The sequence below is a fragment of the Lutra lutra genome, chromosome 1 (assembly GCF_902655055.1).
Source record: "Lutra lutra chromosome 1, mLutLut1.2, whole genome shotgun sequence".
NCBI classification, from domain to species: Eukaryota; Metazoa; Chordata; class Mammalia; order Carnivora; family Mustelidae; genus Lutra; species Lutra lutra.
The window spans coordinates 133483887-133510627 of NC_062278.1; the positions used below are offsets into that span (position 1 = coordinate 133483887).

The 26741-nt window shown below is 41.5% G+C and overlaps 1 protein-coding gene and 1 pseudogene across 9 annotated transcripts in view; both read right to left on the reverse strand.

Moving 5' to 3' along the window:
* The window catches only part of NEK11 (NIMA related kinase 11), a 239248-nt gene that overhangs the window by 44283 nt on the left and 168224 nt on the right, over positions 1-26741 (reverse strand). For 7 of the 9 annotated variants that reach the window (XM_047737089.1, XM_047737079.1, XM_047737082.1 and 4 more), the window contains 2 exons: positions 20952-21012; positions 721-817 (listed from right to left, as the gene is read on the reverse strand). In XM_047737089.1, coding sequence (XP_047593045.1) covers positions 721-817; positions 20952-21012 — 158 coding nt within the window. The remainder of the gene's footprint in view (positions 1-720; positions 818-20951; positions 21013-26741) is intronic. The other 2 variants (XM_047737090.1, XM_047737093.1) reach the window with 2 other exon arrangements.
* LOC125104588 (NADH dehydrogenase [ubiquinone] 1 alpha subcomplex subunit 3-like) lies at positions 6417-6660 on the reverse strand (annotated as a pseudogene).

Sequence of the window (26741 nt, forward strand, 5' to 3'; positions counted from 1 at the left end):
CATAGAGCCTAAACTATTTACTATCTATCCCCCTGCAGAGAGAATTTGCCAACCACTGATCTAGAGACATGAATTGTACAGGAAAATTTAGACTAGGAGGCTGGGTATTTCTCCTTTGCCAAGAAGTCTGTAACAGTTGCTGTCTTTATTCTTTAGGGCTGCTGTAAAATACCATAGACTGGGTAGCTTTTCAACAACAGAAATGTGTTGCTCACAGCTCTGGAGGCTGGGAAGTCCAAGATCAAAGCACCCACATGCTTGCCTTCTGGTGAAGGCCGCCCCTTCCGCTCTTCCTGGTTCAAAGCCAGCACCTCCTCCCTGTGTCTCCACATGGCAGAAGCGGCTGGGGAACTCTCTGGAACCTGCGCTATAAGGCACTAATCCCATTCACGAGGCCTAATGATTTATGCACTTTCCAAATGCAAACTACTAATACCATCTCCTCTGGAGATTAGGATTTCAACATATGAATTTGGGGGAGGGGTGGGTACACACTCAGACAAAGCTTTCTTCTTATATTTTTAACTTTGAGTTTTCCACACAGATGCAGCCCTTTCCAACTGATTTTTTTTTTTTACACATTCCATTCACCTTCACTTCTAGAAAAGCACAGCTATTATTTTCAGAACCAAGTGGAATAGCGTTACATGATAGGATCACACTCTATGTCAACAGGGCTCACACTCCACTCTCCTAGGGCTTAGGTGACATGCAACTTACTCCCTCATGTGTTTCATCTTGCTCCTGGCTGCTGGGCTGTTGAACACCATTGGTCTCGGGGACATGTCTGCAGCTGTGCTGGTGACGGTCCTTGTATCTGAAAAATCAATGCACAGCACTTACTGACATCATCAGCACTCCGGCAACTTGGAGGCAGCATTCAAGGGCAATCAGAAAACAGAAGTTAATCCACCTTTGCTACTAGGTAATGCTACATTAATTGGAGATTAATTCAATTATGACATGAACATTAAGGAGATTTATGCCTAATGACAAGATTATTTATAGTTTTAATACACACAAGGAATTCTAGGACCAAGCCTCTCTCCAAAAGGATTATTTAAACAGAACACCATTATTTAAAAGATGGGATTTATATTAGCAAACTTGCAGGGAAACGCACTGATGGCAAAGCCAGCGTTCCTCAGGAGCCCTTGGCAGTCACTTTCAGCAGTTGTGGTATTGGCTCAGATGGCTGAGACAGTTTTTCTAATAGACTTAGTTTTCCCTTTATCTTAATCCCACATCTCAGCATTGCTTTTTTGCAATGGAAAACAAGATGCTGACTGGGGGCGTTCACCTATAGCCATGAACTTCAGCAGAATGCAGCAGAAGGTCAAAACTGGGTTCATGAGGTAAAGCATTACTAACGAGAGCTGCAGTGTTAGTGAAATCTGCTGAGAGAGCTCCAGCTTCTACTGATAAACCCCAGAGGCTCTTACAAGGCATGTTGGAACCTTAGGGAAGGAAATAGTCCATCAAGTGAAACCACACGATTTTCCATTAAGAAGCCAATGTGGGGGGCACCTGGGTGGCTCAGTGGGTTAAGCTTCTGCCTTTGGCTCAGGTCATGATCTCAGGGTTCTGGGATCGAGCCCCGCATCGGGCTCTCTGCTAGGCAGGGAGCCTGCTTCCTCCTCTCTCTCTCTCTGCCTGCCTCTCGGCCTCTCTGCCTACTTGTGATCTCTGTCTGTCAAATAAATAAATAAAGTCTTAAAAAAATTAAAAAAAAAAAAAGAAGCCAATGTGGGCCCCTGAGCAAGAGCTGGGGTCCTCCAGAGTAGGGTTTGTATAACGTCTTTCCTGGAGCTGGGGCACAATCTGCCTGTACATTCCTTATACCCCCCCCCCCCACCAGGTGCCTCATACTCCATCAGGAGAAAAAAAAAACATGGAACGGCCTAATATTCATTTATAAGTTCTATCCATATAGTTGCTATGTCCCAGAAGGGACCCATGTTGGGACATTCCCACTCTTCCCACCCAATTTCTTGTAACACGTGACTGATTTAGGGACCAAATGAGGGAGTGACAGCCAGTTCCCATATTACATATAAGCAAAGCTTTCTTCTTATATTTTTTTTGAAAAATTAAATGCAAATTCTAATATTCTTCAAACATATCTTTCTTTTGTACACCCCCTGGAGGGCATGCATCTCACTTTGAACCGCTCACTCTTCCGGCTGTCGTTGAGATGAGTACTCTCCTATTTAACTCTTTGTCAGAATCTCTGATCTTTTCTCAGCCTCTACCCCTAGATGTGGAGGGACTGGATCAACAGGTATGAATTCTATAAAGGGTGCCTTCACACATAGTTAAATAAACACCCTGCTCTTCCTGGTACATTACCGGTTATGGTCCCACTTTAAGACACAAGTGCCAGTGAGTGATTGCTCCCCTTCTGCTCACTCCTGGAGATTACCCCTTCTACACGGAGACCTGCTCAATCTTCCCTGGCCTCAGATAGAAGCTTTACTTCAGCTTTCCCCTCCCACCAGCTCTGGCCAGGACAGCTGCTTTTCCCCAAGGAAAACTTTAATGAGGAGGAGAGGTGGCATAGGGGGTTCGTTTCATGTTCTTGTTGGTTGCTTTTTATAATCATCTTTCCTAGATCCTGAGAAGTTACTAAAACAATAAACATGCCATGCCAAGTAAAAGGCAAGCTCAAAAACCAGTTCTGCCAAGACTGAAAAGAAGGCGCTGCTTTCCCTTCTCTTCCAGAGAGCTGGTGAGTCCTGAAGACTTAATGCAAATAAAGGTCAAAGAAATTTTCAGGAGAGCTGCAGTTTATTCTAATGTGGCCATGATGCCCCTCAGTAGGGCTGTCAGCATTGCTGGGAAAGATGTTAAGCCTTGAGCCCAAGAGTAGAAAACAGGGCAAATAACAATTCAAGCACCAACACTGGCAAAGCCTGGTGCTCAGAGCAATTCCTTTTATAGTTTTTCTTATTGGCCAGGCTTTTTCCTCTCTATCCCACCTTTCACCCTGAATAGCAGTTGCTTATGTCAAAGAGAAGGACAACGCATTTAGCAATCACAATAAAAATGACTACACTATAATCATAGACTTCAGCTTATTAGATGAATCCCAGAGTCACTGAATCCGAGTGTGTTCTAGACCCCTGCTTTCAAACTTCAATGCGATATGTATGAATCACCTAGAGATCTCGTTAAAAACGTAGATTCTGCCTTAGTAGGTGTGGGTAGGACCTGGAACTCTGCATTGCAAACAAGCTTCCAACTGATACCAATGTTGTTAGTCCTCGGGCCACTTTTTGACAAGGCTCTAGATGGGCTAGTTACCTAATGTGTGGGGCCCATAGCTGAATGACAGTGCAAGGCCCCCCCTTTCCAAAGGCAAGAGAAAAGCTGATTTCTTTTTTCTGTTTCTCTCTGTGGACTTTTTTTTTTTTTTAAGAAACTAGGACATGATTTTTTTTTTTTTTAAGATTTTATTTACTTATTTGAGAGAGAGAGAATGAGAGAGAGAGCATGAGAAGGGGAAGGATCAGAGGGAGAAGCAGACTCCCTGCCGAGCAGCCCGGTACGGCACTCGATCCCGGGATTCCAGGATCATGACCTGAACCAAAGGCAGTCGCTTAACCAACTGAGCCACCCAGGCACCCCTGTGGACCTGTTTTTTATGGGGCATTTGATGTTCTTCCTCAGGAACAGGAACAGATACTCGCAAGGAGGGTGAAGACCCTTGCAGGGGCTCAAGGGCCCCACCAGCCCCTGATCCCTCCTATCTGTGCACAGGCCCCCATAGGGAATGGAGGGTGGTGGGGGCCAGTAGTTAGGGAGTGGGTGGTGGAGAACTTTCCCAAGGTGGGGGCTGGAGGCAACATACAAGTGAGGCTTCAAGCCCCCAGCATAGGTTCCATTGTCCCATTAGACTTCACTCATAAAACCACAAATCCGAAGATAAAATTATTAGGGATTTTACTAAACGCCAAGTGCAAGGCCCTCCTCCTGAGTCTGGGACACCACGCACCGCACTGGTTGCAGGCCTGTGAAGCTCCCGTTCCAGAGCTCTGCTTTCTCAGACTTAAAAAGTAATCCTTAATCCTTGTGATTTTCTAAAATTAATAGTTTTTTAATTAATTTCAACAGAAGGTTCACGGCCTTGGAAATAGTACATATATGCAAGACACGTAATGCTAGGTGCATGTATGGATTCACAAATTTTCTACGAGAACAATAGAACTGGCCAGTCTATTCCACCAGGGGTGAGTTTTGAAGATGTTTGACTCGGGTGCGCCTCTGGGAAAAGCCCTGTGGTAGGTGTTAAGTGGCTTTGACTTCAGCCTCAAGCCAGAGAAGAGCAGGGGATCAAATGGCAACCATGTCCTTCTTCCTTCTACCCACTCACTGAGTGGGCTGTGTGTTCCTTACAAGGGGACTGTGACCCCATTAGAATAAAGGGAGGGTGACTATGGTCATGCCATGGAGAATTCCACTGTGTTCCTGGTTCAGACCACGGGGTTATCTTAAAATGGAGGGTCCAGACATTTTGAAAAGAACGTGATGACAGGAAATGTAACATGGAAGAGTTTGAGATCTCCCTTCCTTCCTCCATCCCCATCCTTCCCTGGTAGGGACAGGTAGGACCTGTCGCATTAGGGAAACATAGCTGCAAACAGATGCCATTTGGCGGTTCTGGTGAGTTTCCCTTTAAATCAACTATCTCTTCCCTCGTGTCATTGAGCCAGGGGTCTGTCTCCCTCAAATTCTCCTCTCTCTCCTCTGAGCCCTGTCACGGGCAGCTCTCTCCTGTTCTCCTTTCCTGGGTCCCATACTTCCACAGCTCACCTCAGTTTTCCATCCTTAGTCCCTGTACCTTCCTGTCTCTGGTGGGGGACTTGTATTTCAGTACTTAGTTCATGGTCTTTTAAAAATTTAATTTCTATCCAAATTCATCCCAATTCATCATTAAAAAAAAAACAATAGTGATGGCTACCCCGTTTTAGTAGACAAGTGCCAGGCCCTGTGCTGAGCGGCTTCCCTGTATCATGTCCTGTGAAGGTCCTGGGAAGTAGGCATATTTTTCAATGAGTGAGTTTTGAGACAGTAAGTAACTTACCCAAGTTCATTACAACTGACACATGACATAGCTGGAACTTGAAACCAGGTTTTTTTCTTAATTCCACAGTCCTAGGTGTTGGTGACCCTACTAGAACCTTCCCAGAGCAAACATCCATTCTACAGCAGCCACTGTTAGCTGAGGCACTCCCTGCCATGGTTTGCTTTCTAACACTCATAGTCACAGAGATGTATCTCCACTCCCTTATACTTTTCCAGCCAGTTAGTAAGCTCCCTGAGTATACAGATTATGTCCTGTCCATCTTTATTATTTTTTTACTTCTTAATACATTTTTAAGTGTACAATAAAATGGCATCAAGGACATTTGCCATGTGCAACTATCAACACCACCTATTTCCAAAACTTTTGCATCATCCCAAACAGAAACTCTATAATCATGAAACAATAATTCCCCACGCACCTCTCCCCCAAGTCCCTACTCACCTCTAATCACTTCCTGTGTCTGTGAATTTTACTGTTCTAGATAAATGATTTCATGTAAATAAAATCATACAATATGTATCCTTCTGGATCTGGCTTATTTCACTAAGCATACTATTTTCAAGGTTCATCAGTGTGTGGCATTAGCAAGACTTCCTATGGACAAATAATATTTATTGTTTGTATACATCACATTTTGTTTATCCATTCATCTGTTGATGGACGCGAGTTGTTTCCACTCTTCAGGTATTATGAGTAGTGCTATAATAAACATTGGCAAACAAGTATATGAGTACCCATTTTCTATGGTTTTGAGTGTATATCTAGGAGAGGAATTGTTGGGTGGTATGGAAATTCTATATTTAGCTGATTGAAGAGCCACCAAACTATTTTCCACAGCAGCTACACCATTTTACCTCCCCACGATTAGTGTGCGAGGGTTCTTCACATCTTCACCAACACTGTCATTTTCTGGTTTTTAAACTATAGCCATCCTAGTGGAAGTGAAGTGGCATCTCATTGTGGTTTTGATTTGCATTTCCCTAATGACTTTTCATGTGGTTATTGGCCATTTATATATCTTCTTTGAAAAAATATCTATTCAAATCCTTTGCCCATTTAAAAATTGAGATGTTTGTATTTTTGTTGTTGAGTTGTAGTTATTTATTATAGATATTAAACTTCCATTTAATATATTATCTGTAATATTTTTAAATTTTGTTCATCTTTGTACCTCCAAAGTTCATCTCAGCATAAGGCATGTATCATATTAAATTTATACCCAAGTATTTTATTCTTTTTTGGGTGGAGGGTCACTTTTCACATTTTATTGGCCACAGGGGAGGCCACAGGGAGGGGGCCACAGGAGACAGGGCCATATCACTGGAGGTGCTCACAATTTCTTTAGCTACTCCAAGCTTGGGCCTTGGGGATTCTGGGGGTGGCTGGGCACATTGGACATGTTTCCATCATCTCTGGGGATGGGGGCCACTGGATAGTTGTAGGGTGTGGCCTGGTTGATCATGGTGTATATTTGGTGAATGGGCTGAGAGTTGGCAGAATTATAGTGAGGACCCCACCAGCACCAGCATCTTGGCCCAGGCATCTTTGAGGAAGGGAGCCAGTCTCCTGGCCATCGTCATCACAGCAGTGACCTATACCTAAGTATTTTATTCCTGATGCTATCATAGATGGAATTGTTTTCTTAATTTCATTTTTGAAATGTTCACTGCTATGTATAAAAATACAATGGTTTTAGTGTATTGATTTTGTATCCTGCAATCTTGCTTAATTTCTTTATTAGTGCTAATAGTTTCTAGTGGATTTCTTAGGGTTTTCTATGCACAAGAGCATGTTATCTGCAAATAGAGGTAGTTTACTTCTTTTCCAAACTGGATGCCTTTTATTTCTTCCCCTTGCCTAATTTCCCTCTAGCACACTGCTAAATGGAAGTGGTGAATGAAGTCTTCGTCACGTTCCTGTTCTTAGGGGGAAAACATTCATCCTTACATCATTAAGTATGAATTAGCTATAGGTGTGTTCATAGATGCCCTTTATTAGGTTTAGGAACTTCCTTTCCATTCTTAGTTTCTTGAGTGTTTTTTATTAAGAAAGGATGTTGGACTTTGTCAGATGCTTTGTTTGCATCTATTGAGAGTATCATATTGTTTTTGCCCTTTACTCTACCTGTATGTTTTATTTCATTAATTGATTTTCTGATGTTAGATGACCCTTGCATTCTTCAGATCCTACTTGGTCATCAAGTACAATCCTTTTTCTTCTTTTAATGTTGCTGGATTCATTTTAGTAGTATTTTGTTGATGATTTTCGCACATATATTCCTGTTGGATATTGGCTCTTAGCTTTGTTTGTTCTTGTGATGTCTTATTCTGGTTTTGGTATCAAAGAATGGCTTCATAGAAGAAGCTGGGAAGTGTTGGCTCATATTCCACTTTTTGGAAGAGCTTGTAAAGACTTGGTATTAATTCTTCTTTGAATATTTGGCAGAATTCACCAGTGAAGCCTTCTAGTTTTTAGTTTACTAATTTGATCTACTTGTTAGAGATCTATTCAGATTTTTTGTAATTGACTCAGTTTTGGTAATTTGTGTTTTTCTAGAAATTTTTCTATTTCCTCCAAGTTATCTAATTTGCTGGCATACTATTGTCCATAGTATGCCCTTATAATGTTTCATTTCCTTAAGGGTAGTAGTAATGTCCTTCCTTTAATTCCTGATTCATGAATTTGAGTCTTATTTCTTACTTCTTTGGACATTATGGCTAAAGATTTATTAATTCTGTCAATCCTTTAAAGGATTTTTGGTCTTGTCGGTGTCTTCTATTGATTGTCTAGTTGTTATTTCATGTATTTCCACTCTAGTCTTTATTATTTCCTCCCTTCTGCTTGTTTTGGGTTTAATTTTCTCATCTTCTTCTAGTTTCTTAAGGGAGGGGTTCTATTTTAGATGCTCGAAGGTAGGAGTTAAATTCAAAGGTAATGTAGGAGCATGTGGGTGGCTCAGTGGGTTAAAGCCTCTGCCTTTGGCGCAGGTCATGATCCCAGGGCCCTGGGATCGAGCCCCACATAGGGCTCTCTGCTCAGCGGGGAGCCTGTTTCCCTTCCTCTCTCTCTGGCTGCCTCTCTGCCTACTTATGATCTCTCTCTCTGTGTCAAATAAGTATATAAAAATCTTTAAAAAAATAAATTCAAAGGTAATGTAAATAGTAGCCATTGTTTTTAACCCAGAAAGAACTTGCAATATACTGGGGAAGACAGAGTATCTGTCTAGATGGTCACCAGGAGGGCTTTGTACGTTGACATAAGACACCATGCTACAAAGAAGGGTACTAAAGGTCTGTGGAGAAAGCACTAACCTTCAAGTTAGAGGACCACAGTTATTGTTCTAGTTCTACTCTCACTGGCTACAAAGCCTCTCAGGTCACCTCCTTGAGCCTCAGTTTGATCATAATATATTTAAGCAGCTTCATTAGACAGAGGACCTTCTCTCAGATGGAACTTTCTATGATCTGGTATAAGACATCTCCCTGGACCTCCAGTGGAGTGGAATTTCTTTGGGAAGGCAACACTAATACTAATAACAACATGAAGAGCAACCAGAAGGACCAAATATTAAGAGGCAAATGGCTGGCAGCAACAGTGCGCTGCAGGCACTCTGAAACATCGGCAAAATCATCTTGAAGTCTTTCTCCACCTGCCAAACACAGGATGAGGAGGATTAGAACACTTGACACTACCGCTGGGGGATGTTTTGACAGTGAGATGAACACAAGGCGATATGAAGACACAGTCAGCAACTAGGAGCTGTGTTCTGTAAGGGGGCAGAACATAGTTCGTCATAGTAATATTGTCAGGCTTCCTCCTACTTCTGTGGTCTCTTACCAGCAGAGCTCTCTATTCTCCCTGAAGGAGCGACAGCTTGATGACTGTGACATTTCACCAGCAGAGAGAGATTCTTCTCTCATTTCCTTCAAAATTTCCCTTTACACATTTACTCTACTCATTTACTCCCCCCAGCTCTGTGCCTGGAGGGATGACCTTGATAGTAAAAGTGAAAGCTGCATTTGCCCTCCCTGCAAAACCTCTTCCCACGTGGGTGATAAAGAGCTGATGCAGGGACTGCAGGGCTGGACATTTTGGCAAACGAGATCCCACGTAAGCACCTGGGACACTGCTTACTCAGGAATCCTTGCAGACACTGCCCTTCATGCACCGTACATGTAGGATGTTTCTCTCCTAATCTTTTACCTTCTCCTGTCCTGCAAGTGCCTCAGGAATACTCCAGAAATACAGTTGTCCCCTTGGCCCAAATTTTTGCAAAGGCATGTCCTCGTGGCCCATATTGTCCCCCCTACTCTTTGGAATGGAACATGATGGAAGATTTGCCAATGGGCTGGCAAACTTTTTCTGTAGAGAGCCAAGTAGTTTTAGACTTGCAAGCAAACAATCTCTGTTGCGACTACTCAACTCTGCGGTTGTAGCATGAAAACAGCCATAGACAAGAGGTAAATAAAGGAGCATGGCTGTGTCCCAGTAAACTCTTATTCAGATACTAACACAGATTTGGCCTGTGGGCTGTAGTTTATCAACTTCTGGCCTAGACGATGGAGAAACTTCATGATTCTGAGCTGGAAATGACTATAGACCTCTTCACGCCAACTTGTCTCATCTTATGGATGGGGAAACTAAGTCCAAGACAGGCTGTGTGGCTTGCTCAAGGTCACAGAGCTATAAAGAAAGAGTCAGAGTCAGGACTAGAACTGTGGCTTCCTGACTGCCAAATGTGTGACCTTTCTAACCCCTCATAGAAGTGACACATCCAGATAAGGATTTTCATGAGCTGATTTTGAATAATCAGGAAATTATCAGACAAAAACCCCTCCTCCAAATGTTGAAATTTGGGGAGAACATGCCATCTGTCATCTCATCTCTCTACCTCTTCAGACGATGGCTCAGGGCTTGTTATGAGGGGCCACAAACCAGTAGGGCATGTGGGAGCAGTGCCACTCTGCTGAGAGGCTTACCTGACCCTCATCTTTGTGAAGATTTTTCCTTGAGTTTCTCTTGTGATGACAGTGGACCTCAGGATGTCAATAAAATTGCCTCAGAATCTGCAAAGCAGGCTGCTCTCTGTCTTCACCATGTTACCTCAACAACCCAAGGATATCGACACACCACCCCAATTTCCTTTCAAAGAAGGAGCTGCTCCCCAGCTGCCTAGAGCACCGCACACAGCCAGCCTCCAGCTGTGGCCCCTACAGGACCTGCCTACGCCATAGAAAGCTGCCTTGCCCAAGATCATGCTCTTCCCATGTGGCCCACATTTAATGACTGAACATGGAAGAGGTAGAAAGCCTGGCCATTCTGGCCCAAGCAGACAATTACAATAAGTCCAAAACCCCCCGTGGATCTGGGCCAGGATTGTTGGGACTGCATCACTGCACTGTCCCCCCTCTGCCTCACCTTTCCTTTCTGCAGGGCTCTCCTGAGGGCACTCCCAAGTAAGCATCCTGCCCACTTGATTTCATATCAGAGGCTGCTTCTTGAAGAACCCCAGGCACAACACAGGGGTGCTGGGTTTGGGAAGAAGTAGAGGCATGGAGGTGGTTGTCTTGGCGACATGAACAAGTTGAGCATTAAACATGAGCAATAAGAAAAATACTGATGGAACCCTTTACCCCTCCCCTTGAGCGATTCTTTCGGTATTGGCACAGGGCAACTCCATAGGCACAGGACAGCCGACACCACCTAGAGGAGTTGTTGCCAACTGTCAGCAGCAGCTGTGTCCAAGCCAGACCCCCTGAGGAAGCTGGTGAAAGAGGCATTCAGGAAGAAAGAAGAAGGTCCAGGAAGAACAGCTTCCAGAAGCTTCCAGTGGAAAGGGAGCAGGGGCAAATTCAGAGGAGCACTGTGAGCTGCCTTAGAGTACTGACTCTGTGATGTTTGCTAAGTTATAAAACTTCTGTGACTTCATTTTCTCACCTGGGTAAAAGAACCCTGTGCACAAAGCTCCAGTAAAGCTCAAATGCAATGATACACAGAAAGGTGCTGTTGTTGGTAGAGGCCCAGGACAAATTTATGCTGCCTCTCTTGACCCCACGGCACCCAGCCCAGTGCTTTGCACAGGACAACTTCCCAATAGCACCCCACCGTCTCCACCAACACTACATTAGTTGGAAAAAAGTGGGTCAGCCTGGGAAATAAACTTGCTACTCATAGGGGAGATAATAAATACCAGAAGATGGGAGATAAACTTTCTATTTTTTACTACATGGTTATTTCACACAACAAATATTTAGCTGAACTGTATGGAAGATTAAAAACAACAGGAGTTCGGGGGTTTGCAAACGTTCATTCCCTTTTGAATGTACCAGAAGAGGCCTCTAAGAATAGCACCTACTACCAGTACAGAAAAAAGAAGAAGAAGAAGAAGAAGAAGAAGAAGAAGAAGAAGAAGAAGAAGAAGAAGAAGAAGAAGAAGAGTGTCTGTTTTATTTTAATAAGCAATTAAATGTGGATACAGGTTGAGAAGAGATTTGTGGAAGCCAGACTCCCAATTTCTTTGGTTGTGCTTACCCCATGGAGCCAAAAGCCAGTATTTGGGGAGTTTACTTATTCTAAGCTGCCAATGTAGAGAATCCCAGCTTGAGAAACAAAACCTACTTTTTTGTGATGGGACATTGGGCTGGTTCAAGACTGGCTAAAATACTTAAGGTAAACGTGTCAGTGCTTCCCTCTTCTTTTGGGAGAAAAGAATCACTAAGTCATCCATGCTCACTGCAGACAAATTAGAAAACACGGAAAGGAAAAGCTGCTTAAGAGAACCATTGTTAACACTGTGGTGTTTCCAAATGCGTGTGTGCACGCACACACACATGTGTGTCAACTACAACTTCGTACACGTCGTTATTTTATAACACCTTGTGTGCCAATGAATATGTAATGACACCATCATTTTTAATCAACTGTAAAAAACTTCTTTGTTCTAGAAGCTATACTAGTCTCCATTTCTAGGCATTTATTTTGATTCCAATTTTTCACTCTTGTGACCAATACTGCCATAAAGACCTTCATATATTTATCTTTACACCCACCTCTATCTCTTCAAGATAAATTTCTAGACAAGAACTTACTGGGCCAAAAAATTTTGTTCTTTCAGGTTAATGTGATCTAAATGTTGAAAGAACATCTTTTTCTGGGTTGTAAATACCATTCACTTCAGTGGGGTCATCATATATTAAAATTGAATGTGAGGCACCTTTATTAAAAACTTGATTCAATGTATCAGAATTTGTCAAAAGTCAGAATTTTCTTTCTACAGCCATCACTGGAAGTGAGAGCACTCTCTTCCCTGACTTCCTAGCCCAGTGGATCTCAAAGTAGAGTCCCTGGAACAGCAGCAACAGCATCACATGGGAACTTGTTAAAAAATGCAGATTCTCAAGACCTCCCTCAAACCCACCAAAGTGGCATCTCCAGGGGTGGGACCCAGGAAGCTGAAGAGTCTGATGTTGCCCGCTTATCCTCATTGATGCTCATTACCTCCTGCCTGCAGTTCTGGTCATTTGGTCTAGAGATGTTCATATCCCAAATTACCTGGAAATTCCCTGAAAATATGAACCGCGACTCAGATTCCTTTGTGCCTTACCCCGGTTCTGTGCCAGGAAATGCTCACTCTAATTGACTTGTAGTTAAATGCAGCCTTACTCACATTTCCAACTTGGGGGCCCAGGAGCAGCCACCTCACGTTGGAAGGCACAGCAATGGCCATCTGCGCTGCATGCAGCCAGACATAGCCAAGAGCATTCAGGAGCTGCTTCTGGGGCTGAGATGGACAACAGAGGGTCTGTGTCCTCCCACCTCTTGTCAGCTGAATGCTGTGGAACTGGGGTCTCAGCTGAGCACTCAGGAGCAAGTGTCTTGGTTTTTTCTGTAGGCAGGTGCACACTCTGTGGAGTTGGCCCCCCAGGTGGCAGGGCCATGGCACCCCTCATTCGGGACAAGGTTGCACCTTTTACTAGTGTCAACCCTGACAATTGCTGTCCCAAGCAAATGGCTCCCTCTACAGTCAGCAACACAGAAGATAAATTGAAGAAGGATTCCATTGAATCATCTACTCCTTCTGTGAAAGCTGAAAGAGATGTTTCCACAGAACACCCAAGGGCCATCTCTCCCTCCACATCTCTTAGAACCAGAAAGTTCATAACTATAGTAGATATTTATTATTATGTTTGGCCTCACGTTCCTCTTCCTTTGTTAGAAAAATTTCTACTTTGTGAGATGGAGTCTGGTCCCACTGAAGAAGATAACACCTCGCTACCCCCTTTCCCAGCCTCCCTTACTGTACGCCCATTGAGTTGACAAATGACCAGCCTCTGCCAGTGAGACATATCCTCCCCAGACTGTATCCGAAGCTGGTAATGAAAAGGGTAGAGGTCACATGGAGTCCATCCAGGCGAGGCCCAGGCGGGAGTAACGGCCATGGCCAGGTTCCCAAGGTGGCAATGATAGTCAGTCTAGCAACGACGCCCAATGTCCAGCATTAGTGGCCTTGAGGGCTCCCAAGCTGCCTTGGGAAGTGGCCCACGTGGAGGGAACTGAGGCTCTCCCCCAACTTGCTGCTGTACAAGGGAGTCATTCAGCCTTCAGATGACTGTGGTCCTGATGTCTGACTAGAACCTCATGGGACCCTAAGCCACAATCACCAGTTGATCCACTTTTAAAATTCATGACCCACAGAAACCATGGAAAACGGTAAATGATTATCATTGCTTTCAGCCAATAAGCATTGGAGTACTTCTTTTATGCAGCTATAGATAAGCAATATAGGCACTGACTTCTATGGAGATCAGAAGAAGAAACAAATATATGAAGACTGTTAATGCATTTACCTTAAAACCAGTTCTAAAATCACTGGATTGCTGCACAGTTGTTTAGAAATGCTGTGCTATTAACTTCCTAGAACTTATCAGTAGGAAAAAAAAAAAAGGTGTCCTTTGGAAATGGATAAATGATCTTAAAATCCATATGGGAAAATAAATGTCAGAGGATAAGAATCTTTTGAGAAAATAAGAAAATTGGAAGATAATTGTCCCATTAGACATTAACACATCCCACAAAGGCAGTGTAATTAGAACACTCTGGTACTGAAAGAAAATTAAGAAGGGAGATCAGTAGACCAAAATAGAATCAGAAACGGACAATATCCAGGAGTTATGATATGGCAAAAGGAGAATTTAAAATTAGCTGGAAGAGAATAACTCACCTGGCATAAAAACTACGAAAATAAGACAATAAGGATCATAGAAGAAAATTCAGGAGTTCGTATATAAGAGTCTCTTTAAAAGAAATAAACAGGAAAGCTAGAGTCTATAAAAATGAGATAGAAAAGGGAGCAGTGATATCTTTATAATTATTGAATCTTAAATCAAGTGCAAGTAGTAGTGAATATTTCCCTCTACACAAAAGGGTACTAGGGTACTAAAGACCCTAGTAAATACCTTTTACAAAGAAAAGGAGACCTTATTTAAGAAAAATAATAAAAATTAGCTACACAGATAGTTCATGTCTTATTAACAAGAGAGATGACTCAGGCAAATAACACTGAAGGGAGTCACTCACCACTCAAACACTCAGACAGGAGCAAGGCCTGTCTGCTGCTGCCTATTCTTTTCTCTGGGTTCCTTCTTACCCTGCCCCTTCTACCCACAGGACCTTCAGCTCCTCATGGGCAAATCTATCCTATGGCAGGAATGATCTCAGTACCTTCTCCATGAAGCTTCCTTGATGACTTCTATTCCCAACTAAAAGCAATCTCCCCATTTTCTGGATCCTTACTCTTTTGTTGTATAGTTATTTAGTCCCATGTCTTAATACTCCTCTGAAATCACAAGTCTTTAATGGCAAGATGCAGGCCTAAGATATCATTATGGCCTAATAGCATTCCTCTACAAAGTACACTGTTGGTAGAGGTCACTGAGAAGATCTGACTGCCAGTTGATCAGGGAGCTGGACCCCAGCAATCAGAAACCCCTCATCCTTCCCCAGTCATTAGAATGTACACTCCACTTGCCTTTCCTGCCCCCCCCCCCAGAGCCTGCTCTAAGGACACGGCTTTGAGGTAATGATATAGTTTTGAGATATTTTGGTTGGTTGATGTATGTGACTAAAACCAGTTAGAACCTCTACATTGGCAGGTGGTTACAGAGATCTAATCATCTTGCAGCCAACCCAGACAAGCCTCATATGTAAGTTCCCTTGCTTATTAAAGCTGTCACCTACCAGTCTGGAGTAGCCTGCCTCTTTCTTTGGCCTCTCTTTGCCTGCCTAGGTATAGGGGCCAGTTTCAGATCATATCAAGGAAGCTCCCAAGGAACTTACAAACCAACCTATAGTAACTTGGTGATATCCTAATGTATGAGTGATAAAAGAAGGCATGATTGCTGAGTTTCTTTCTTAGTTAGGCAAACTCAATCACTGGCACTTCTAGATAGTAGTGATATACGGAATGTTTTTTGCTAGGAGTATACTACTAAGAATTAATAATACTACAGTTTTAGGGATTTCTGTATATTACAAAGCCCTTTCTCTGCCCCTGTTCCATCACCACACATCTGCTAAATGACTATGTCTGGCATGGCAGCAGACACATAGTGAGTTCTCTATAAATTGCCACTAATTCTGAATCTGTTACATCCTTTCAAGTTTTAAAGAACTTACAGAAACTATTAAATTTCCCTAATACATCAACAGAAGGTATAATGGCAAACAGATATCGTCCATTGGGTATCTGCATCAAAATGATCCAAGTGGTTTGTAGTCCAAAACATCCCTCCTCTCCTCAAATGTAGTGGTTTCAGTATGTCAGTAAGGAAAGATAAAATGCTATGTTGATATCCTTCTAATTAGTATGAGAAATTCATTACTTTCAAGGTAAAAAGCATAATATTGCAAGGTTAAATGACTGTCAGTAAACCTTACAGTTAACAGCTTAGAGTTTGAAGAGCTTAAGCAAAGGAAGATTCTAAAGGATTCAGAAGCCCTGATGCCTTCTCTGGTCTAGAGCAGTCACATTGTTTAGAGAGAGAGAGAACGTGAGAAAAGGGAGGGTCAGAGGGAGAAGCAGACTCTCTGCCAAGCAGGGAGCTTGATGCGGGACTTGATCCCAGGACTCCAGGAGAGGCAGTTGCTTAACCAGCTGAGCCACCCAGACACCCGAGGGGTAACAATTTTCAAAAAACCAAACTGATCAGACAACTCAACACACTAAGGGGATCTTAATGGGCAGAGAGGTTCTGAAGCATCTGTTATATTCTAATTGCTTTGATGACAACATCCAGTTTGGATCTACAAAATGAGCCTTCTTGTAAGTATAGTTTATCAAGGACTTATATCATTCTGCTGATGACTCCTCTCTCTAGAGGTACAGCCAATTTCATAAACATTTAAAAATGTTAAATTTCATATGTTGCCTTGATTCATAATCTGGTTACTAAGGAAATATGGAAACAGAATTTTCCTTTCTAAGTTCGAAGAAAAAGAAGTGAGAGGTCATTTCTGTCCTTACTGAATAGTGATGGGCCTGAACAGTTACTATAGTAACACCATCTATTGTCTGTGTAATGAGAGCCCATAACCAGTTTCCCATCTCAAGTGACTCCTTTCAAAGCTACCTCCTCATCATTTGTTAAAGGTAATATTTTCTGACCATGCTTAAAAACCAGCGGTATTCTAATCCACAGAATAAAATCCAGGCTCTTTAACCTAGCATACAAGATTATCCATGGGTTTGGCCCTCCATAGCCAGGTTGGCTGACCCCTTCCTCACACCTTATTCTGGTAATACCAAACTTACTGATAGTTCCATGAATATACCCAGCTGTTTCCTACCCCTGAACTTTCATGCTGCTTGATTCTTTCTGAAGAATACTTCCCCTCCCCACAACCCCTTGGCAACTCTATTCATCTTCCTATTCATTCATCAAATGATTATTGAAAAAAATATTGTGTGCTATGCTTATATTAGACTCTGAGAATACTACAGTGAATAAGATCTTGTACTGCCCTGGGGTGCCTGGGTGGCTCAGGAGATTAAGCGGCTGGCTCTTGATTTTGGCTCAGGTCATGATCTCAGGGTTCTGGGATCAAGCCTCAAGCTAGGCTCCATGCTCAGTGAGGAGTCTACTTGAGATTCTCTCTCTCCCTCTCCCTCTGCCCCTCCTCCCATTTGTGCTCTCTCTCTCTCTCACTCGCTCACTCTAAAACAAATAAGTAAATCTTAAAAAAGAAAAAAGATTTTGTACTGCCCTCACTGACACAAGAAATTACAAACCTCACCCTCGGTAAAGTCCTCCCCAGGCTGTATTCCCATAGTGGACCTTTGTCTTCCACCTTCCTTGTTTACAGTATGTCTTGTCCTCATCATGGTGTCCTATAGTTATGAGCCTCCCTGACTACACTGGGAGCTCATTAAGACAGGATGTCATTTTCTTCATCCCTCTTTAATATCTGGCTTATTATACAGGGGAAAGGGAGAAAGGCGGGATACATATTTAAACCATGGAAATTTAATGTTTTAGTGTATTTGCCCCTGGTGAAATGGCCTGCATTCTTGGCCATCTCCTCCAGGCCCTGATTTCTGGCCTTTCCTGCTCTCTCTTTAATTTCTTCTCTCCCTCCCTCTCTTAATTCCACCTGGGATCAATCAATATCTTGTTCATGACTGGCCTTTTGTCTTATATGCCATGGGGAATTTCACGGGGGGGTGGAGATTTAGAGCTTTGGAAGTGACGTGTCTCCATTTGGGACAACAGGTCCTCTGTGTGTGAGAGAAGCATCTAGTGGTGCTCTCTGGTATGATGACAAAGTTGTGCCCTGGTTTGTCCAGGAGCCTACCTGGTGTCTGAGACCATGTTCCAAATAGGTCTCAACATCTACAACCTCATCTAGTGCCTTGAGCCCACCGGACCTCCCTAAATATTGATGCAGATGCTGAGGATAAGGCAAAAATCAATACTGCTTCCAGGGATGCCCAGTAACTCCTGTATACAGTGCCAAATAGCCCAGCACACAGACAGCACCACATAAGGAGGAGAAAAATGTAGAAAGGAGCTATCTTCAGTTCAGCTCATAGGCAAATTATAATTTTAAGAAATAAAATTTTTATTTTATACTTCAGCAATATTTTGTCTGGACTATAAATTGGGGTGGGTGCACAGTAAGAATTTCAGGGCTTAAGGACTTTAAAGCTATTGTTCTCAAAATGTGATCTGGGCCTGGAACATCAGCACTGCTTGGGAACTTGTTAGAAATACAAATTGTTGGCCACACACCAGACCTGCATTTTTACAAACCCTGTAAGTGATTCTGATGCATGTTCAAGTGGGAGAACCACTGATCTAAAGACTTTAAAATGGTCTTGATATAGAGAGGAAACTAATATACTGAACTTGGAATTCAAAAGGGTCCCTTCAAATTAAGGATCTCTTGAAGTTATACAAATGTTAACTCATTCATTCTCTCTACTCCTTATTGATATAGGCAGGGAAAATATCACTGCCCCACTTTTAAATAGAAATAAAACTAAATCTGGGGTTGGGTTGGGGTCAAACCACTGCACACAATGTTTTCAGGGCTGCAAAGCTCAAATTTGCCTGGTCCAAATAATCAGAAAGGACATTTGCACCTGATATTTTTTCTCTCTTGTTGAGGTTTGGGAGAAGCTCTTGAAAATATTTGTGGAAGACACTTAACATCTTAACCCGCTCCACAGGCAACTGGACATTTCCAAAATGCATAGGCTGATGCTGTGAATAAGCCTCACTCAATTCACAGAGGTTTCATTTCTTATATCTGGCACATTTTCATTTACATTGTCCCCCAGATCCTGTTAACGTTCTGATATATATTACAGTGATTACTGTATCGTTAATCTCCCCCCAAAATGTAGTTAAGAGTAAAACAGGTCCTAGCTCCCTGAGCAGTCTCATCCCTGTAACACTGCATACGGAGATTTCTTCATGACTTCTAAGTAATGCTAGAAGCTCAGAGTTCTGAAAGTAATAATATTCTCATCTGTGATGAGGGTCCCACTATGAGTGCCTCCCCAGACAGGTATTTCAAAAGCATGCTCCCCATCATCTCAAAGTCTGCTAGCCCACCCCTTAGCAGCTCTCCTTTTCTGCACACATCTTAGGCATGTAACTTTCACCTTGTCTGTCTTCGAAATTGCTCACCACACATCCATCTGCTTCCTAGCTTCTCAAATGAGCTACCAGCTCTCACCTGCTCCCACCTCTCTTGTTCCCTTTGTCCTGTAAGTTTATGCCAGCTTTGTTCACTTTCTGTCACTTAAGGGGAGCTCCAGGCAGAGAAAAAAATGCATTTTTTATTCCATGTTTCTATTGCTCATTTTTATAAAAGCATACAGTTTAAAAGGGAATTTAGATATCATCTCTCCAATCCAATGTTAATTTCTTTTTTTGCAGTGGAATCTATCTTTTCCAAGACACAACCTTATGTATAAGTCTAATTTATAAAACAGATACAAGTGAAACTATTTTGGTTGAAGCTGGTAAAGGAGCAGGGTGTGCATCTCATTTCTCTTAAAAATATTTAAAAATATCTGTTAAGGGCCTCCTCTGCACCAGACATTGTGTCAGACTCTGGAGAAACGCAGATGAGCAGTGTAGACATAGGTTCTGTTCTCTAGCTGCTCAGAGACTTATCTGCTCTTGGAGGTCCCCAAGGAGCCCAGTCTGAAACTCACTGATCTAATCCAAAGTCCGGAGAAGAAAAGTGACTTGGCCAAAGGAAAGCCTTCCTGGTCTTCAAATCCATACTTGGATTTGAAGTTAAATGTACCCAGTAAGTGTTACTGATGTGCAGTGGAACAGATTGTAGAGCAATGATCAGGAGAAAAAACCCAGGAGCTGTTTATGACTGAGGCTTCGCAGAGATGTGGAATAAGCTACACAAAGGGTATAAACTGTGCATAAAGCTCCTAATTAAATATTGGTCCATGTTTGCACACCTGAACACTTCATCTTTATTTCTGCCATTCCCTGTGAGGAGATTGTTTTGGCATGCAATAAAAAACTTAAAAAACCCAAACCGAAATTTAAAGAAAAAAAAAAAAAATCCCAGCCTGTTTCACCCAGGACCTGTAGGTATATCCTCTGTCCTTCTACCCATGGCAGGTGTGACAATTCATCATCTATTGCTAGAAGTTTCCACAGCTGGGCTTTTCAGATTAAAGAAAAAGAAGGAGAAACTAAGAAATAGGGTTTTATCCTTGAAGCACAGCCATCTAATTTATTGAAACTGACAATGCTAAAGAAATTTCAGTTTTGTTTTTCAGACCAAGTCGCTTCTAGTAACTGACTGACCTTCCGAGTGATGGTCCTTGCAGCTTGACTGAATGCAATCTCTTTCTACAGGAAGACTGAGTCTTATTATGCACTGCCAGGCCACAGCTTGATCACAATGGACCACTGAATTCCAACTATTTCATCCTTACAGTAATAAACTTTGAGTTGTCTGGCCCTGGGCCAGACTTCCACCTTCTCTTGGCCTCAGTTTCCTCCTATATAAAATATAAAATGAATAGGTTGGCCTAAAATATCTGTAAAATTCCTTCCAAGTGGGGTGCCTGGGTGGCTCAGTTAGTTAAGCACCTGCCTTTGGCTCAGGTCATGATCCCAGGGTCCTGGGATTGAGTACCACATAGTGCTCCCTGCTCAGTGTAGAGCCTACTTCTCCCTTTCCCTCTGCTGCTCCCCCTGCTTGTGCTCTGTCAAATAAATGAATAAAATCTGGGGAAAAAAAAAGATTCCTTCCAAGCATTCTACTCCTCAGATATTCCATTGGAATCAGCAGGTAGCATTACATTTTGGAATCTGAAGCAACTTACCTAGAGAGGTGCAACCCAGGACATTTTCCAGACACTTGACCAGTGCTTCAATTTCACTGTCCTGTCAAAACAAGAGGGATTTACTTCCGTGTATGATAGAAGAATACTTATTGACATAGAAAAATGTTCTTGCCACATTTAGGCAAAACAAAACAAAATATGGTGACAAAATTATTTGACAGTATGAGCCCATTAAAAAATTTTTTGCAATTGAGGTATAATTAACATACAGTGTTATATTAGTCTCAGGTATACTATATAATGATTCAACATTTCCATACATTACTCAGTGCTCATTAAGGTAAGTGTAATCTTAATTCCCTCACCTATTTCACCCATCCTCCCACCCACCCCCTCTCTGGCAACCACCAGTGTGTTCTCTGTATTTAATAGCAGCTATTTGTCTCTTTATTTTTGTTTGCTCATTTGTTTGTTTCTTAAAATCCACATATGAGTGAAATCATGTGGTATTTGTCTTTTTCTGACTTTACCTTTTTCTCACTTACCATTATATCCTCTAAGGCCATCCATGTTGGTGCAAATGGCAAGATTTCATTTTTTTTTTGATGCGTGAGTAATATTCTATTATATATAAATTATATATATACCACATCTTCTTTATCCATTCTTCTATGGATGGACATTTGGGCTGCTTCCATATCTTGGCTATTGTAAACAATGCTGCAATAAACATAAACATAAGGGTGCATCTATCTTTCCAATTTTTTTTGTTGTAGTGGAATTACTGAATCTTATGGTAATTCTATTTTTAATTTTTTGATGCACCTCCATACTGTTTTCCACCATGGTTGTACCAATTTACATTCCCACCACCAGTGCCTGAGGATTCCTTTTTCCTCCATATCCTCATCAATATTCACTATTTCTTGTGTTCTTATTTTAGCTGTTCTGACAGGTATAAAGTAATATCTCATTGTGGTTTTGATTTGCATTTCTCTCATGATTAATGATGTTGAGCATCTTTTCATGTGGGCCGTTGTATGTCTCTTTTGGAAAACAGTCTATTTAGGACCTCTGCCCATTTTTAAATTGGATTGTTTGGGGTTTTTTGGTGTTGAGTTGTATAATTTCTTTATATATTTTGGATATTAACCCCTTCTTGGGTATATCATTTGCAAAGATCATATCCCATTGAGTAGATTGCCTTTTTGTTTTTGTTGATGGTTTCTTTCACTGTGCTAAAGTTTTTTATCTTGGTGTAGTATGATCCAATTTTTTAAAAGAAAAATATCTATACCTATATCTATATGTATACATATAGATATATCAATCTCTCCATCTCTGTCAATCTGTAGATCTATTCCTCTATCTCTCTGACGGGAAGAACACACACTGAAAATGTTAACAGTGGTTTTCACTATAAGGTAAGATTATGGATGATCTTTATTTTCTCCTTTGTGTACTTGCGTCTTTTCTAAAATTTTTTATAATAAATAAATATTGCTTACTTAATTTACAAAATACTAAATGCTACTTGGAATGGGGAAAAGGGTTTTAGTTCATCTATAATCTCTTCAATACATCAAAAATCAAGTGAATTTTTTTTTCTAGGGAGTGTCTCTACCAATTCTTCTTTGGAAATGTATGGTCTTCAAAGGGTCATAAACCTAAGAATTGCACTTCTTATTTACCTTAGCCCTCAATAAGAGTCAGATACCCTCATAAGAGCTGGGGGAGGATCCCAGAACTGTATTTGGCAACAAATATTGTCTTTACTACAAAATAAATGTCTGTCCTCTATCCAGGAGGCTGGGAATATACACAATAGCATCATAATGATCTGGGAAAATTGAACCATTTAATTATTTTCAGGTTTGTGGTTACATTGAGGGAAATCAATAATTTGTGGCTCACCTGCTCCATTTCAAAACAAGCAACACATTTTATATTGAAGCATTTGTGAACTTTAGAAAAATGCACTGTGGTATAACAGAGTACTCTAAAACATTGCATAAATGTGTTGTTTCAAAATATAACATCTGGTGGGGGTTGAGCAGCTTTTCATGCATGTGATGAAACCCAGCATCATTTCATGTTCTGATGTATAGAAGAGGCAATGATGAAGAAGGTATGTTTGGCCAATGCTGGTCAATGAGGCCAAAGCAATAGCTGAAGACCCTGGTGTCCAGCCCAGTAATAGGGAGGCAGGAAGATTCAGAAGAGGAAAAAACAGATCCCTTCCTTCTTCTGCACTCTTGTGGTCTCCAAACTTAACAGGGACAGCCTTGACTCAAAGAGAAACCCAGCAAAGACATCCTCTGTTGGAGGTAAAGCAAAGCACACATTGGCTTACACAGGTGGTGACACCAACCTCTTGTTCCTCCATTAAATGTGCTGGTCTGGTTCAAGTGGCTTGACTTCCCAGGTCTAAGGTTCTGCATCTATGAAACTAGGGGGTTGAATCAGATGATACTTAAGGGGCTTTTCAGCTCTAAAACCTGGTTCTTCCACAAAGAGTTAGATGGGCAGTAAGTATGTGGATTGTTTTCCAATATGGCTACAACAATCCTTCCTATTCCTTTGTTCCTAAGCCATTCCTCACATCAAAAGTTAGATTCTCTTTCCCTATGCCTTAACCTGGCCTTGTGACTTGCTCTGGGCCTCAGAATGTGGCAGAAGTAATGTTCTGTGACTTTTACTACTAGGCCTTAAGAGGTCATGTAGCTTCCATTTTTATTATCTTGGAAGCCAAAAAAACCATGTAAAGAAGTTCAGGCTCTCCTACTGGAGAGATACCATGGTGAGATGCCCTGCAGCATGAGAGGCCATGTGGAAGGAGACAGAGGCCCCCAATCACAGCCAGCATCAATTGTCAGACATATTCATGAGGCCATCTTGGACCCCTAAGCTGAGCTCCCAGCTAAATGCAGCCACGAGTGACTTTAAACAATATCACACGGAACAGAAGAACTGTCTAGTGAATCCAGGCAATCTACCTAGAGAATCATGAGAGACAATAAATCACTGTTTTAAACCATTCAGTTTTGAAGCATTTTGTTACACAGTAAGATAGCTAATAACTGAGATGCTAAATAAACAGATTGCTTACCAAGTATTTCACATTTTTATGTCTCCAGCATCCAGCATGGCCCCAGGAGCATGAGTAATGATAAACGCTCACCTGTGCAGGTCTCTTCCAGCCTCAATGATTTCCAAGGAAGTAAAACAGAAGAATGGCATTGACCGTTTAGATCATAGCCTAACCCTAGATGGACAGCAGGGTTCTCCCCACTCAAAGTACATCCTTACTGGGAAAGTAGAGGAAAAAGCATACTACTACTTCTTAACTCTGTGGCCTCAGTCAAGTTGGTTAACCTCTCCAAATGTCATTTTCCTTCATTGCAAAAGGAGAATAATGTCTTCTATCTCACACAGGGCTCTTATGAAAAACAAATGAAATAATAAAATGCCTTTAGTAGAGGGTATGGCTTGTTGGAAATACCAAATGCGTGGAAGAAGAGAGTTGGATAGAACAGGGTGGGATGGGAAAAGAACAGAGATATAAAAGGTTAAAAAGTCCCAATCACTGTGCCTGCCACAGGACATGGAGATTTGCAATAAGTATCTGAGTTGAGTCAAAGCAACAGAAACAACAAGCACCAGAGTCAGGCTGTAAGAAGCATCTGGGTGGCTGGGACATATCAGTTCTATCCTCCTAACATAGAGGACAGGGAATCCTGTAAAGGGTGTGGGAAGGGTGGAAATAATTCTAATAAAATTGAATAAATGAATGAATGAATGAATGAGTGAATGAATACTAACTTGTACCGGAGTCTTAATATGTGCCATTGTTCCACCAGCCAACATGTGTTAATTCATTTAAACTCAACTAAGTGGTGCTATTTTTCTCCCCATTTAACAGTTGAGAAAACCAAGGCACAGACAAGCTCCATATTGTGACTAGGTTCATGTAACTAGTAAGAGGTGGAACAGGTGGTGTTCTCCAGAGCCTGAATTCTTCTTAGTCACTACAGTACACATACATATACATGTACATATACAGTACACATACGTAGAGTAGAAGGCAGGGCTCCAAACCCAAGCAGAGCTTCACAATATTACTGGAGGAACCAGGGTGCAAGCTCATGAAAAAAACTCAAAAATAATTCTTTGCTGAGATATATATGCAATATAATGCAGCCTGGGGACAAATGCAGCTACAGATGGGCTGGGTGCGGAGGGGTGGGCTCTTCATCAATGGCTTCCAACTCCAGGTTCTAAGAGAACTGTAAGCAAAGCATCAGTTCTCTGTCTAAATTCGGCCTCAAGAAGAGTAAACAAACACAGTCTGCCAATTTCCCTTCTTGCCCTGAAGATTAGGGCAGGAGAAGTCATGGACAATGACTGAGTTCAACTTACATTCCCAACAAAGGACAGGTCACTTTCTGCCTCTAAGATGCAGATTAATTAGGGCATTAAGACCAAAACTGCAATTGTACCCACTGAACAATTTTGTTTTTAATTTTGAAATAATATCAGACTTACAGGAAAATCTGTATCCACAAATCTGATCCTGTGGATTACAAAATGCATTCCCTCTTTCTGCTGTAATTCATCACTGCATTTGTTTTGTAGCTATGCATATTCTGCTCACCTTGTTTGATTTCACTGTAAGTTTCAAGGAAGATATTTACAAGGAAAAGCTTCAGTGGTGATAGTTTCTTAGCAACTTCTATTCTTCCTTTAAAATAGTTTTTTTTCATGTTATATAATTTCCCAAGTTTCAGATTTAATATCAATTATTTCCTAATATACTGCTACCAGAACATTAGAATTTGCCTGATTGTTTGTGGTGGGTAATAGTAAGTTCTGGTTAAATTACAATTTGAAGGTTTTTAAAAGTGCTTTGACCATATGTATGTTTACATTTAGTAACAAATCACTTAAAAACCATTCACAAGTTTTGGGGGGTTTTTTTTGTTTGTTTTTTTCATTTTTGCTGACTGTAATTCAAAATAAAAGCTTTTTGTTCTGGTATTTAACCCTTTTTTATAAGCAGCTGAAGACACCATATTTAACTTTATATCTCAGTGATAGGAAAATAGTTGCATCGGTCTTGCATAAGACATTAATTCTCATACTTCATATAAGGAGTATTAGTACAGTCCCTTTTTATTAATGTTTGAGTTAAATTTGCTCTAAGGAAAACTGCAATTCTTAAGCATCCCCATTATTAAATTTGAAGATTCTTTAACAGATCACAGCAAAGTTCATTATAAAACTGTTATGGTGTCTTCAAAGACTATAAAATCTGAGACACTGAGAGAGAATTGGTCCATTTGTATTCTGTATTTCCATTATTTGCCAAAAGGAATGGGGTTAAGATTACATTTGTTTCCTCTCTACTTCCTATGGATCTACATCCCCATGTTTAACTGACATACTAGGGGCTCGGTTGTGTACTGTAATGTCTTATTAAAGAAGATATTAAAGAAAACTTTTTTAAAAAGTTGCAAAAGCAGTACAAAATTCCCATATACCCTTCACCTTGACGTTGGTGCACCATGTTCACATGCTCATTCCCCCATCTATCTATACACACCAAGGTTTCTCTACCTTGGTGTCACTGACATTTTGGGCCAGATAATTCTGTGAGTATGTTACAGGATGCTTAGTAGCATATTTGGCTTCAACTCACTAGATGCCAATAAAATATTCCCATCACCCATCCTTCAACCCTGGGATGTGGAAACCAAAAAAGTCACAAGGCACTGCCAAACGTCTCCTGAGGGGCAAAATCTCCCCTGATTGAGACCAGGTGATCTACAT